The 13,645-nt window shown below is 39.9% G+C and overlaps 1 protein-coding gene across 1 annotated transcript in view; it reads left to right on the top strand.

The window, feature by feature from the left end:
• The window catches only part of PGAP5 (Per1-like protein PGAP5), a 34,505-nt gene that overhangs the window by 19,008 nt on the left and 1,852 nt on the right, over positions 1 to 13,645 (top strand). The window contains exons 6-8 of the mRNA XM_071593328.1: positions 519 to 601; positions 4,506 to 4,628; positions 11,879 to 12,022. Of these exons, the coding sequence (XP_071449429.1) occupies positions 519 to 601; positions 4,506 to 4,628; positions 11,879 to 12,022 (350 nt within the window). The remainder of the gene's footprint in view (positions 1 to 518; positions 602 to 4,505; positions 4,629 to 11,878; positions 12,023 to 13,645) is intronic.

Raw genomic sequence — 13,645 nt, 5'->3', positions numbered from 1 at the left:
AGTAAACCCTCAGAAATCCCCAATGAGAGCCAGATATTACCGGTGTTGTGATTCTATTCACCATGCATACAGAGCCTTGTAAGCCTTTTCATCTTAAGAATATATGTATTTGTTTTGGAATAGACAAATCACCTAAGGATGTTGTTTTTTTTTACTTTTAAGGCCATTGTGCAAGCGTTAATGCCTGTTAACATTTGCATTCTCCAATGTATATACCTATTTGCCACTCACTGGCATGCTGTTGGCACATGTCCATCAATGAATAATAAGCATGCTTTAATAATGAAGTGTTTATTGATGATACGTGTGCATTCATTCACTCCAACAAGTCATTTCTGGTATATAATCATCAATTGACCAGGATTGTTTTGTATAGGTTTGATTTTTATTTACAATATTGAGCTATACTTTACACTGTAATGGGATTCAGTTCCTTATCCTTAATTACATATGCATCTTGTAATTATTAATGGTTTTATTATTATCCTTTTTGTTTCATGGGACTTCCACGACAATAGCAAGACTTCGATGTACCAAGGGCATATCTCGATGCGAAAAGGACATGAATCTTGGTCAATACAGTAGGCCAATATTATTACAGGTTTGTACATCTTCGTAACTTAGGACAACATGTGTTTATTATATTTCAAAGAAAGCATGATTTTTACTTATGTAATGAAATATTAGTAATATATATATATATATATACACACACACACACACACACACACATATGCATACATACATACATAAACACACACACACATATACATACATGCATACATATCATGTATGTATGTGTGTGTGTGTGAAAGTGTATGTATATGTATACATACACACACACACATATATACATACATACACATACATACATACACATACATACATACACACACACACAAATATACATACGCACACACACATGCACGTGTGCACACACGCACACATATACATGCACACACACATATACACACACACACGCATATACACGCGCACACACACATATACACGCACACACACATACACGCACACACACACACACACACACACACACACATACACACACACACACACATGATATGTATGTGTGTGTGTGCATATGTATTATGTGTGTGACTGCGTATGTATGTATATATGTGTGTCTGTATACATATACATGCACACACACATATACACACACATATACATACATGTATACTACATATACATGCACACACACATATACACACACATATACATACATGTATACTACATATACATGCACACACACATATACATACGCACACACACACACACACATATACATACATGATATATGCAGTGTATATGTATGTAAACATTAACACACACATATACTACCTTGATCAAAAAGTTCCCGGAATAACCACCGTGTGGCGCTCCCATCGTTCCGATTTGAGTTCTGTTTTTTTTGTTAAATTGGTACATCTGTTGTTGATATTCCCTTTAAATCTTAGTGTCATAACTTGACATTTGCAAAAGTTACGTAGCCAAGAGTACATCTATCTCTGTGTGTATTGGCAATTTTTTACAATTGCAGAAATGGATTTAAATTTGAAACAACGAACTTGTATTAAATTTTGCGTAAAAAACGGATTTAGTGGCGCACGGACGTTGGAAATGTTGGAAAAGTGTTTCGGCAACGATTCTCTAAAAAAAACGGTCGTTTACCAGTGGCACGAGCGGTTCAGAAGTGGTCGTGAGTCAATCGAAGATGATGAACGCAGTGGCAGACCATCGACATCGAAAGTCGGTGAAAAAATTGATAAAGTAAAAGAAATGTTGGTCAATAACCGCAAATTAACCATCAGAGAAATAGCAGAGGACTTGAACATTGCCTATGGATCCGCCCAAGACATTGTGGTTAATGATTTGGGTTTCCGTCGTGTAGCAGCAAAGTTGGTGCCAAAAGACCTCAATTTCATGCAAAAAAGAGACCGTGTTGACGTCGCAAAAGACATGATTTGCGAGGCTGAATCCGATCCCACATTCATCAAAAGGATCATTACTGGAGACGAGACGTGGGTTTATGAGTACGACACGCAATCCAGACATCAGGCAAGTGAATGGCGTTCACCAAATGAGCCGAGACCAAAAAAACCACGTCGTTTTCAGTCAAAAAAGAAGGCAATGCTGACGGTTTTCATGGATTACAACGGTGTAGTGCATCATGAATTTTTGCCAGAAGGCCAGACAGTAAACAAAGAGTATTATTTGGGCGTTATGAGACGTTTGCGTGAAGCAATTCGCCGAAAGAGACCAGAAATGTGGGCAGAAAACTCGTGGATTTTGCACCAATGATAACGCACCGTCGCACAGTGCTATCATTATTCGTAATTTTTTGACGAAAAATGCAACAAATACCATCCAACAGCCACCGAATTCACCTGATTTGGCTCCCTGTGACTTCTTTCTGTTCAATCGAGTTAAAAAACCATTACGGGGAACGCGTTTTAGCAGCCGAGAGGAAGTAATGGAAAAATCGCAGGAAGCACTGATGGACATACCGAAAACCGACCGTAACTTTTGCAAATGTCAAGTTATGACACTAAGATTTAAAGGGAATATCAACAACAGATGTACCAATTTAACAAAAAAAAACAGAACTCAAATCGGAACGATGGGAGCGCCACACGGTGGTTATTCCGGGAACTTTTTGATCAAGGTAGTACATACATGCATACATATCATATATGTATGTGTGTGTGCGTGTCTATGTATATGTGTGTGTGCATGTATGTATGTGTTTGTGTATAAGTATACATACATATACACTCACATACATACGAGGGTCATACGGAAAGTAGTACCCGTTCGTGCCGCATGAAGTGCTGACGACGCGAGTAGCCGCTGGACGAGGTCAGATAGCTTCAGTGGCTTGTCTGCCTTCTCTGAGCCAAGTTGCGTGACGCTAGCATTGCCTGTGTTGTTTCTGTGATTGTTTACAATGTTTAAAAAAATTGAGAACGCCGCCAGTTGTGAAGTGAGGGCAGTGATTAAATTCCTCAATGCAAGAAACGTTCGCCCATGTGATATTCATCGCCAATTAAAGGAGGTGTATGGAGACAATGTAATGGACGAGTCGTCTGTTCGGCGGTGGTGTCGCAACTTCAACATGGGGAGGGGGAACACACACGACGATGAGCGTTCGGGGAGACCGTCTGTCATTACAGACCAACTGGTGAGCTCAGTTGACGAATTCGTGAGGAACGATCGGCGCGTCACAATTGATGACATCTGTGAGCATTTTCCCAATGTTTCTCGAACAATTGTTTATGAAATTGTTAAACACCATCTGCATTATGCAAAAATTTGTGCAAGATGGGTCCCTCGCGTATCTCATTGAGCTGGCGGCGAAGGACTATGCAGCAGGAATACAGAAACTTGTCACACGTTATGACAAATGCCTTAATTTGCTTGGAGATTATGTTGAGAAGTAGTTTAAAGTATCCTCTTTCAAATAAAATTTTTTATGTTTGTTAATATTTACTTTTGCGTCTTTATTTCACGAACGGGTACTACTTTCCGGATGACCCTCGTATGTATGTATGTATGTATGTATATACATACATACATGCACACATACATACTTACATATACACGTGCACACACACTTATATACATACATATACAAGCACACAAATATTTACATACATACATAAAAACATTTCCTCTCCCCAACCATTCCTTTCACCCCTCCTTCGCCTCCCATTCTCCCCTTCCCCTGGCCCCCTTCCCTTTCTCTCGCACCCCTCACCTCAACAATTCTAGCAGTCATTACTTCTATATCTTCAGAGGAAGACGGATTGTTTCCGTCGAAATATCAAGAAAATACGTGTGAGTGTTCTTTTTTGGTGTTTCTATATTGTGTGTTACTGTGTATTGTACTATTCGGCACAATTATGTATACATGTGTGTGTGCGTGTATATGTATACATGTGTGTGTGCGTGTATATGTATACATGTGTGTGTGCGTGTATATGTGTGTGTGCGTGTATATGTGTACATGTGTGTGTGCGTGTATATGTGTACATGTGTGTGTGCGTGTATATGTGTACATGTGTGTGTGCGTGTATATGTGTACATGTGTGTGTGCGTGTATATGTGTACATGTGTGTGTGCGTGTATATGTGTACATGTGTGTGTGCGTGTATATGTGTACATGTGCGTGTATATGTGTACGTGTGCATGTATATGTATACATGTGCGTGTATATGTATACATGTGTGTGTGCGTGTATATGTATACATGTGTGTGTGCGTGTATATGTATACATACATATACCCGCACACACACCGACATACATACATGCATATATTATATATATATATATTTCTTGTGATAAATAAATATATACATGTATATATGTGTGTGGGCGTGCGTGCGCACGCAGTAATTATTTATGTATATATATATATACATGTATTTATGTATAATTTATAATTGAACAATATTCTTGTGGCTTTAAATTTTTCGGTCCAATACAGCACTTCCCCATGTTTCGAGAATCCGACGAAAGCTGCAGAGGCTCTGATAGTGCACCTCAAGAATTAAAAGCGGACAAGTTTCGAGAACGGTGGGACTGCCTCTCAAGGGAAGCAAGTGATACGGTATGTTATCAGATTTGTGTGACATCCAATGTAATGTGCTAACTGATGCCATAATTTGCCCAGTCTGTGGAACTGTTCCTGGTCATTTTCAATTCTTACTAATATCATAAAAAATTTGGCTCATGGTTTTTTCTATGGCGATAAAGAAACGTTATGTTTCTGGGTACATACCTGTATAATATGAGTGGAATGAGTCCTATGGATTTTGGTACATACATTACCATCATTAGTTATGTACGGCGCGGAAATGTGGTCGTTGAAGCAGGATGATAGACGTAGACTAGAGGCTTTTGAAATGTAGGTGTGGAGAAGAATGAAGAAGGTGAAATGGACAGAGAAGAAAATAAATGAGGAAGTACTTGGTATGGTGGGTATAGAGAGGGGTTTGTTGGGAGAAATCCTATGGGTCAGGAAAAGTGGATGAAGGGGGATTTGACCGGCAGTGGGATGTTGAAGACTGTGATAGAGGGGAGAATGTTGGGCAAAAGAGGAAAGGGAAGGAACAGGATAGGGATGTCGGATGGGATGACGGAGGAAGAAAGTACTCAGAGATGAAGAGGGACCTGATGTAGAGTGGGATGTTGTGTTTTGCTGGGAATGACATATTGTTGTAAGAAGTGAATGAAACATTTCACATAGTCACACTTAAATTTTAGTCAAACAGTGAAATTTACAAAAAGTAATTCAGTTTCATTATATTTTCCTGTGCATCTATTTTGCAGTATTGCACTTAAGTTAAAATAATGTGAGTGGATCTAAACATTCAAGCAATTTATAGTAAAAGGATGATACAACAAAAGAACAGGATTTAAATTGTATGATTTGAGGCCAGAGTCCCAATGTGTGCTTATTATTATTATTTGGTAATCTACCGGTTAAGTTAGGTTTTTGGATGGACAAAATTACTAATTCAACAATTTATTTATTTTATTTATTTATTTATTCAGTACAAGTCCGAAAACAGCGCATTCTGGCCTTTACATCGAACTATTAACAACGATAACAATGATCACATTTACAAACACCCAAGCCCTAGGTGGAGGAAAACTCACCCAGGCGGGAATCGAACCCGCGACCCTTGGAATGGCAGATGAGGACGTTACCCCGCCGCCACCGGGGTCGGCAAAATTTGTGACCCCCAGCAAAACACAACATCCCACTCTACATCAGGTCCCTCTTCATCTCCGAGTACTTTTTTCTTCCCTTCATCCTGGCCGACATCCCTATACTGTTCCTTCCCTTTCCTCTTTTGCCCAACATTCTCCCCTCTATCACAATCTTCAACATCCCACTGCCGGTCAATACCCCCTTCATCCACTTCTCCTGCCTCCATAGGATTTCTCCCAACAAACCCCTCTCTTCACCCACCATACCAAGCACTTCCTCATTTGTTTTCTTCTCTGTCCATTTCACCTTCTCCATTCTGCTCCACACCCACATTTCAAAAGCCTCCAGTCTACGTCTATCCTCCTGCTTCAATGACCACGTTTCCGCGCCGTACATAGCTACGCTCCATATCAAAGTTTTTACGAGTCTTTTCTTAACATCCTTACTCAAAGTCCCCGTCATCAACTCCCTCCTCCTCGTGAAAGCCTCTTTGCCTAGCGCAATTCTTCTCCTTACGTCCCTACTACTTTGACCGTGTTGGTCCAAAACACTACCGAGATACGTAAACTGTTCTATCTGCTCTAGTTTTTGCCCTCCTATTTTAATGTTTAGCTTAGCCTTTTTCTGTCTAGAATATCGCATAAGCTGTGTTTTATTAATATTGATTCACATGCCATACCTGTCACACTGAATTTCCAATTTACTCAGCAATGCTTGCAACCCCTTGGCTGACCGACAAACTAAAAAGCTTGGTCATCAGCGAACCTAACTGATTTTAAGAACTCCCCGCCCACTTTCATTCCTACCTTGAGTTCTTCCCATGCCTCTTTGATCATTTCCTCTACATACAGGTTGAACAGCAATGGTGATAATGGGCAACCCTGCCTTACGCCTCTTCCTAACAATGCCCATCCGGACTCCCTGTTTCCCACCCGAATCTGAGCAGTCTGAGACAATTACAGGTTGCAGATTAGCCTCCTTTCCCTCCAATCTATTCCTATTTTTTGCAATATACTCATTAGTTTTTCCCAATTCACTCTATCAAACGCTTTTTCGAAATCTACGAAACAGGCAAATACCTCCTGGTTGTGTTCTATATTCCTCTCGATTAAAAATCTCATTACTGCAATGGCATCACGCGTACCTCTCCCCTTCCTAAACCCGAACTGATCATTCCCTAAGTAATCATTTGCCCTACTCTCTATCCTTTTGTTTATGATCCTGAGAACAACTTCAGCTGCGTGGGATATCAATCTTATCGTCCTGTAGTCCTTACATGATGTAGCCTTTACCTTTTTTGGAAAAGGAACTAAAACTGATCTCACAAAGTCTTCCGGCCAGATTCCTTCCTCATAGATAATGCGAATCAGCCCATTTAACCTCTTCCGCCCACATTTTCCTAAACATTTCAATAGTTCTGCGGGAATGTTATCCTCCCCCACGACCTTATTTAGTTTCATCTCCCTTAATACCCTTTCTATCTCATTGTCTAGTAAGCCTGGACCTAAGCTGTCTTTCTCTACATCATATTCTTTTTCAATGTCTAACTTTGTTGGTCTAAGTTCTTTGCTACACAGTTCTTCTATATACTCCTTCCATCTCTCGTGGATCAGTGACATTGCTGTGTCAACTATTACCTTACCCGCGTTATCTCTAACTGTTAGCATATATCTTCCTTTCTTACTTCCCGATAATGATCCTCACACTGCGTCTCCCACCATGCTTCTTTTGCTTTATTTGTTGCCCGACTCAATTTATTGTTTAATTCTTTGTACTTCATTTTGCCTAATTCTGTATTTACATTCTTCCATTTTTGCCGCTCATCCATCTTTATAATCATCTCATCCGTGAGCCATGGTTTCCTAGTCCTATTAGCATTAATGGTTCCAATAGTGTCTTTTGCGGCTTTAGACAACCCTTTCTTGAAACTTTTCCATTTTTCTTCGATAGTACTTAGCTCTTTACCATCCTCCATGATTTCCTCTACCGCCTGTTGGTACTCCTTCCTTTTCAAACCATTTAATGCTTCTACATTTCATTTTCTTACCCGCCGCCCCTGCCTTATCTTTTTGAAACGGACGCTATTTTTCATAACAACTAAATTGTGGTCAGAGTCCGCATCCTCTCCCGGGAAGCTGTGTGAATTTATCACACTGTTCCTAAATCTGTGTCTAACCAGGATATAATGTAGCTGATACCTTTCTGAGTCACCTGGCATTTTCCATGTATACCTGCGTCTTTTGTGGTGTCTAAACCAAGTGTTGATGATGACTAACCCCTGTCTCCTGCAGAACTCAACTGCTTTCTCCCCGCGGTCATTCCTCGTGCCTAAACTGTAGTCCCCAACCACATCACCATCTCTTCCCTCACCTACCGTCACATTCCAATCCCTCATCACTATCAAATGTTACCCTGCAGGAACACACGCGATTATATTCTCTAACTGATCGTATATCCTATCGACCTTCTTTATGGTTGCTCGGTGGCATGTATACCTGAATAATAACCAAGATCGTCGGTTCTGCTTTTATCTCTATTAGTAATAATCTATCCGTTACCTGCTCTATGTTGACTACGCCTTTTCCTACCTCTTCATTTAATACTATGGCAACCCCTCGTTGGCTTTCGTCCCCGCCGCTGTATATTATTCTATACTGATCACTCCAGTAATCCCCGCTATCCTTCCATCTCACCTCGCAGAGACCTAAAATATCTATTTTTCCCCTTTCCATCTCTCGCTTAACATTCTCCAATTTCCCTGTCCTCATCATTGTCCTAACATTCCACGGTCCTATTTAACTAATTTGGTCTTCTTCTCCTGCGTCTTCTGTCCTGCTGGTGCTGGTTTTCCCTTGCAAGGGTTCCGTGGGATGACGACCGCGGAAGCCTTGCCTCCCCCACTGCCAGGCACGACACACGGCCGATTGGGCTGAGCCCCATAGTTGCCAGGACTCAAAATATCTCTATTGTCCATCATATTTTTCTTGGGAATGATAATTGAGGTGGTTTCCCGTTGCCTTCCTCAATAGTGTTTTTAACGTGACACCATCACTTACTGGCCGCACCACTGGGGTCAGACCCCATTGCAGCCGCCCCACTGATGAACAGATGCTGCGTGGACTACCTTTCGTCTGGCTCCTAACCTTCGACCTCTCTGGTATGGGTGACCATACCAGGAGCAATTATTCTTACTCCCGCCAGCACAGCTCTAGGGGGTCATCGGAACGCACAAGCCCTTCCACCACATCAAGGTTGTAGTCCGGGGAGGGGAGTTCCGATGTATGGACAATCTGAAAAAAAGAGGGATTTATGATGATTCATTTCTCATATACTGCTAGTTTGGTGAGGAAGGGGATTGAAACCATTTGCTTTTCTGACATTGCCATAATGTGTTCACCTATGTGAGTATAGAGTTTATCATGGCATTTTCATTTTAGTGACATTGCTGTGAATCTTTTGGATTTTCACACCACTATAAGTACTTCGTAGCAATTTCACCTGACTCTGTTCATGCCTTGAATGTTTCATAGGTAAGAGTTGATAAATCAGCAATGTGTGTCAAATTACTGAACATACCCTGCACTTGTGGCTGAGTCTTCTGATGCACAATTTGTATATTAAGCATAAAGAACTCAAGCCTTAAGTAATCCCAATGAGCCTTAACAGTAGCCCTTTGAAAGTACTGAATATGGAAATAATCCTTGTTTATTTTTTACATCCAATGTTTACAATGAAAAGTATGATATTTTATAGGGCAAGAATTGTGAAATAATGAAAGATCTGGAATTTTAAAAGAGCTCCCATCAACAAGATTATTATATTATTATTGATATTCTACCGGTAAGGGTAGGTTTTGGATGGACACGGCCTGTACAGTTGCACAACAATTCATTTACTTGCCTCTTGTAAAAAAAGGAACCTGACATCTGGCACTACAGTAAGTCCCTCTTCGATTCCACTTACTTATTTCATCCAACATGCTTGCACCATTCCTTCCCCTTCCTCATTTGCATAATGTTGTCCCCTAGACCACAGTCTTCCACATCCCATTTTTAATGATGACTGAAATCCATCTTTCCTGCCTTCTTTAGATTTCTTGCAATAATCCCCTCTCCTCCCCCACTATTCATAGCAATTCCTAATTTATATTACTTTCTGTCCATTTGACCTTTTAAATCCTTCTCCACATTCTCCAATCTATGCAAAACATCCTGCGTCAATGACCATGTTTCCATGCCATACAAAACACAATCCATATTAAGGTTTTGACAAATCTTTTCTTAACAACATTTCTCAAAGTCCCTGTCATCAATTCTCTCCTTGTGAAAGCTTCTTTGCCAATTTTATCTTTATGTCCCTACAGTTTTGACCATTTTGGTCCAGAGCCCTTCAAAGGTGGTATGTTGCTCATCCTCTAATTTATGGACTCTTATTTTTAAGTCTAACTTAACCTTCCTCTTTTTTTGAAAAACAAGTAAATTTTGTTTAGTTTACATCAATTCTCATCCCATGCATATTGCAATGGGTTTTCAATGCACTCAGCAATGTTTGCAAACATTTGACTGACTGATAAACTAAAGGCTAATTGACTAGCTTCAGGCGTGATGTGGTGGAAGTCGAACATAATGAATAACTGATTGAAGCACTTTTCCATTTGATTAATTTTTTTAAAATTTTACGACCGGATTTCGATGTATTACATCATCATCAGGTAATATAATACATGGAAACCCGGTCGTAAAATATAAAAATTTTATCAAGTGGAAAAGTGCTTCAATCAGTTATTCATAAAGGCTAATCATTAGCAAACCTGAGATTTTAAATTCCCCACAAATTTTCATTCATACCTCCAGTCCCAACATGCCTCTTTCACCATTTCCTCCACAATAGGTTGAAAAGCACAGGTAATAGTCACCCGTCTTACCCCTCTTTCTGAAACTGCTCATTCCAACTCTGCAGTCTACTCCTATATCCCACCAAAAATTCATTAATTCTAACTAATACATTAAATTAAACAAATACATTGTGATCATAGTCTATGTTATTCTATTTGTGGCCTAATCACTGCTAGAGTATCACACTTTTTCTCCCCTTTCTAAACCCAAACTAATCCCCTAAGTAATCATTTTATCTGCTTTCCATCCTTTTATTATCCTGAGAACCTATTTAGCTGCGTGCAAAATCAAAGTTATTGTTCTGTAGTCCTCACCTAATGTGAAAATAAGTCACCTTTTTGGAATAGGAACCGACACTGATCTGATGAAATATTCTGGCCAAATTTCTCTCTCATAAATGCTACAAGTAGTCCATAAATCTTTTCCTCCCACAATTTCCTAAACCTTTTCCACAAGATTGTTTATGCCCACTGCCTTATTTGATTTTAATCCCCTTGGTGTAATTCCCTCTATCTCACCATTGAGTAAACCTGGACCTAAGTTATCTTCATCTACGTCATACTCTCTTTCTATGTCTAACTTTGCTGGCCTTATGTCTTTAACCTATAGTTCCTCTATATATTCCTTCCCCCTCTCTTGGATATTCCATGGTTCACATAATATTTTTCTTAACTTATATTTCATTGTTTGCAGTGATATTCTTTCTTAAACTCCTGAAAGTGTCTCATCTTCCTGTAGAGTGCACCAATTTCACCCTTTCTCCGAAAACTTTGACAATGGTGCTATGCTTGCAAATTTTAGCCACATAATCAGACAAATTTTTTTCAGTCAAGCTTCATCAACATCCTGATTAGCAGCTAAATCAATAATTCTTCTGTACTTCCCTGGCTAATCATACATTTTTTCTGGGGATGCCTTTTTACAATTTATGTTCAGGTGGTTGTACTAAATGATGTCATAGGCAGACCATTGTCAGGTGAAAGAAATTTTATGGCTCTACATAATCTCCATTTCCAGGCCTAAAACCACCATTGTAACTGGTTTCTCTCCTTCGTTTTGTTGTAATTATTTCCAGGGAAACAGCTACCATGATGAAATCCTTCCATTTCAATTCTGTGATTTAATTACTTAATTTTGACCATCATGGAGTCTGATATTCTTCATTCATTTCCACATGTTTATCAAGCTTTTAACACAAAGTATGTGTTAACTAATAAAGCCAAGGTAACCTATGTTGTCTAATTTCAGCTGATTGATCAATTGTGGCCACGTCTTGTGGTAAGCGGCCATACTCATCATGGGTGTACAACCAGTCATAGGAAAGGAGCAGTGGCTGAATGGACCCTGCCTTCTTTTAGTTGGCGTAACAAGGATAACCCAACTTTCATGATGGTATGATGCATCATTGTTAAAAAATCTCTTATGCATCAGGGACAGAGACATCTCTTATGCAGGTCTGTGTGACCTGCATAAGAGATGCAGAAGCATATATAGATATTTTTGCCTGCAAGAGTGTGCAAGCAAAAATATCTATATATGTAATAGGAAACTCCATTCGATTGTACACTTCTTAATCACACATCACAATTTTGCATGGGGTAGTCGTCAAAACTCAATCGTATATACCTTGTTACATAAATTGAGGCGGGCAACAAATAAAGCAAAAGAAGCATGGCGGGAGACGCAGTGTGAGGATATGGAAAGTTTGCAGAGGAAGGGTGAAATTGGGGCACTGTACAGCAGAGTTAAATCTTTATCAGGAAGCAAGAAAGGAAGATCTATGCTAACAGTAAGTGATAATAGCGGGTAAGATAATAGCTGACACCGGAAAGATTAAAGAGACATGGAAGGAATGTATAGAAGAACTATTCTAAAGAACTTGGACGAACAAAGTTAGACATTGAAAAGGAGCATGTCGTAAGGGACGATAGCTTAGGTCCAGGCATTCTCAACAATGAGATAAAAAGGGCATTAAGGAAGATGAAACTAAATAAGGCCGTGGGGGTGGATAACATTCCCACGGAACTATTGAAATGTTTAGGAAAATGTGGGAGGAAGAGGTTAAATGGGCTGATTCGTATTATCTATGAGGAAGGAATCTGGCCGGAAGACTTTGTGAGATCAGTTTTAGTTCCTATTCTGAAAAAGGTAAAGGCTACATCATGTAAGGACTACAGGACGATAAGATTGATATCCCACGCAGCTAAAGTTGTTCTCAGGATCATAAACAAAAGGATAGAGAGTAGGGCAAATGATTACTTAGGGAATGATCAGTTTCGGTTTAGGAAGGGGAGAGGTACGCATGATGCCATTGCAGTAATGAGATTATTAATCGAGAGGAAAATAGAACACAACCAGGAGGTATTTGCCTGTTTCGTAAATTTCAAAAAGGCGTTTGATAGAGTGAATTTGGAAAAACTAATGAGTATATTGCAGAAAATAGGAATAGATTGGAGGGAAAGGAGGCTAATCTGCAACCTGTAATTGTTTCAGACTGCTCAGATTCGGGTGGGAAACAGGGAGTCCGGATGGGCATTGTTAGGAAGAGGCGTAAGGCAGGGTTGCCCATTATCACCGTTGCTGTTCAACCTGTATGTAGAGGAAATGATCAAAGAGGCATGGGAAGAACTCGAGGTAGGAATGAAAGTGGGCGGGGAGTTCTTAAAATCAGTTAGGTTCGCTGATGACCAAGCTTTTTAGTTTGTCGGTCAGCCAAGGGGTTGCAAGCATTGCTGAGTAAATTGGAAATTCAGTGTGACAGGTATGGCATGTGAATCAATATTAATAAAACACAGCTTATGCGATATTCTAGACAGAAAAAGGCTAAGCTAAACATTAAAATAGGAGGGCAAAAACTAGAGCAGATAGAACAGTTTACATATCTCGGTAGTGTTTTGGACCAACATGGTCAAAGTAGTAGGGACCCAAGGAGAAGAATTGCGCTAGGCAAAGAGGCTTTCACAAGGAGGAGGGAGTTAATGAGAGGGACGTTGAGTAAGGATGTTAAGAAAAGAC

Source organism: Hetaerina americana, unplaced genomic scaffold (assembly GCF_022747635.1).
Source record: "Hetaerina americana unplaced genomic scaffold, ioHetAmer1.1.p SCAF_1, whole genome shotgun sequence".
NCBI lineage: Eukaryota > Metazoa > Arthropoda > Insecta > Odonata > Calopterygidae > Hetaerina > Hetaerina americana.
The sequence above is the reverse complement of the archived record's forward strand: the minus strand, read 5'-3'. Positions and strand labels throughout refer to the sequence as shown.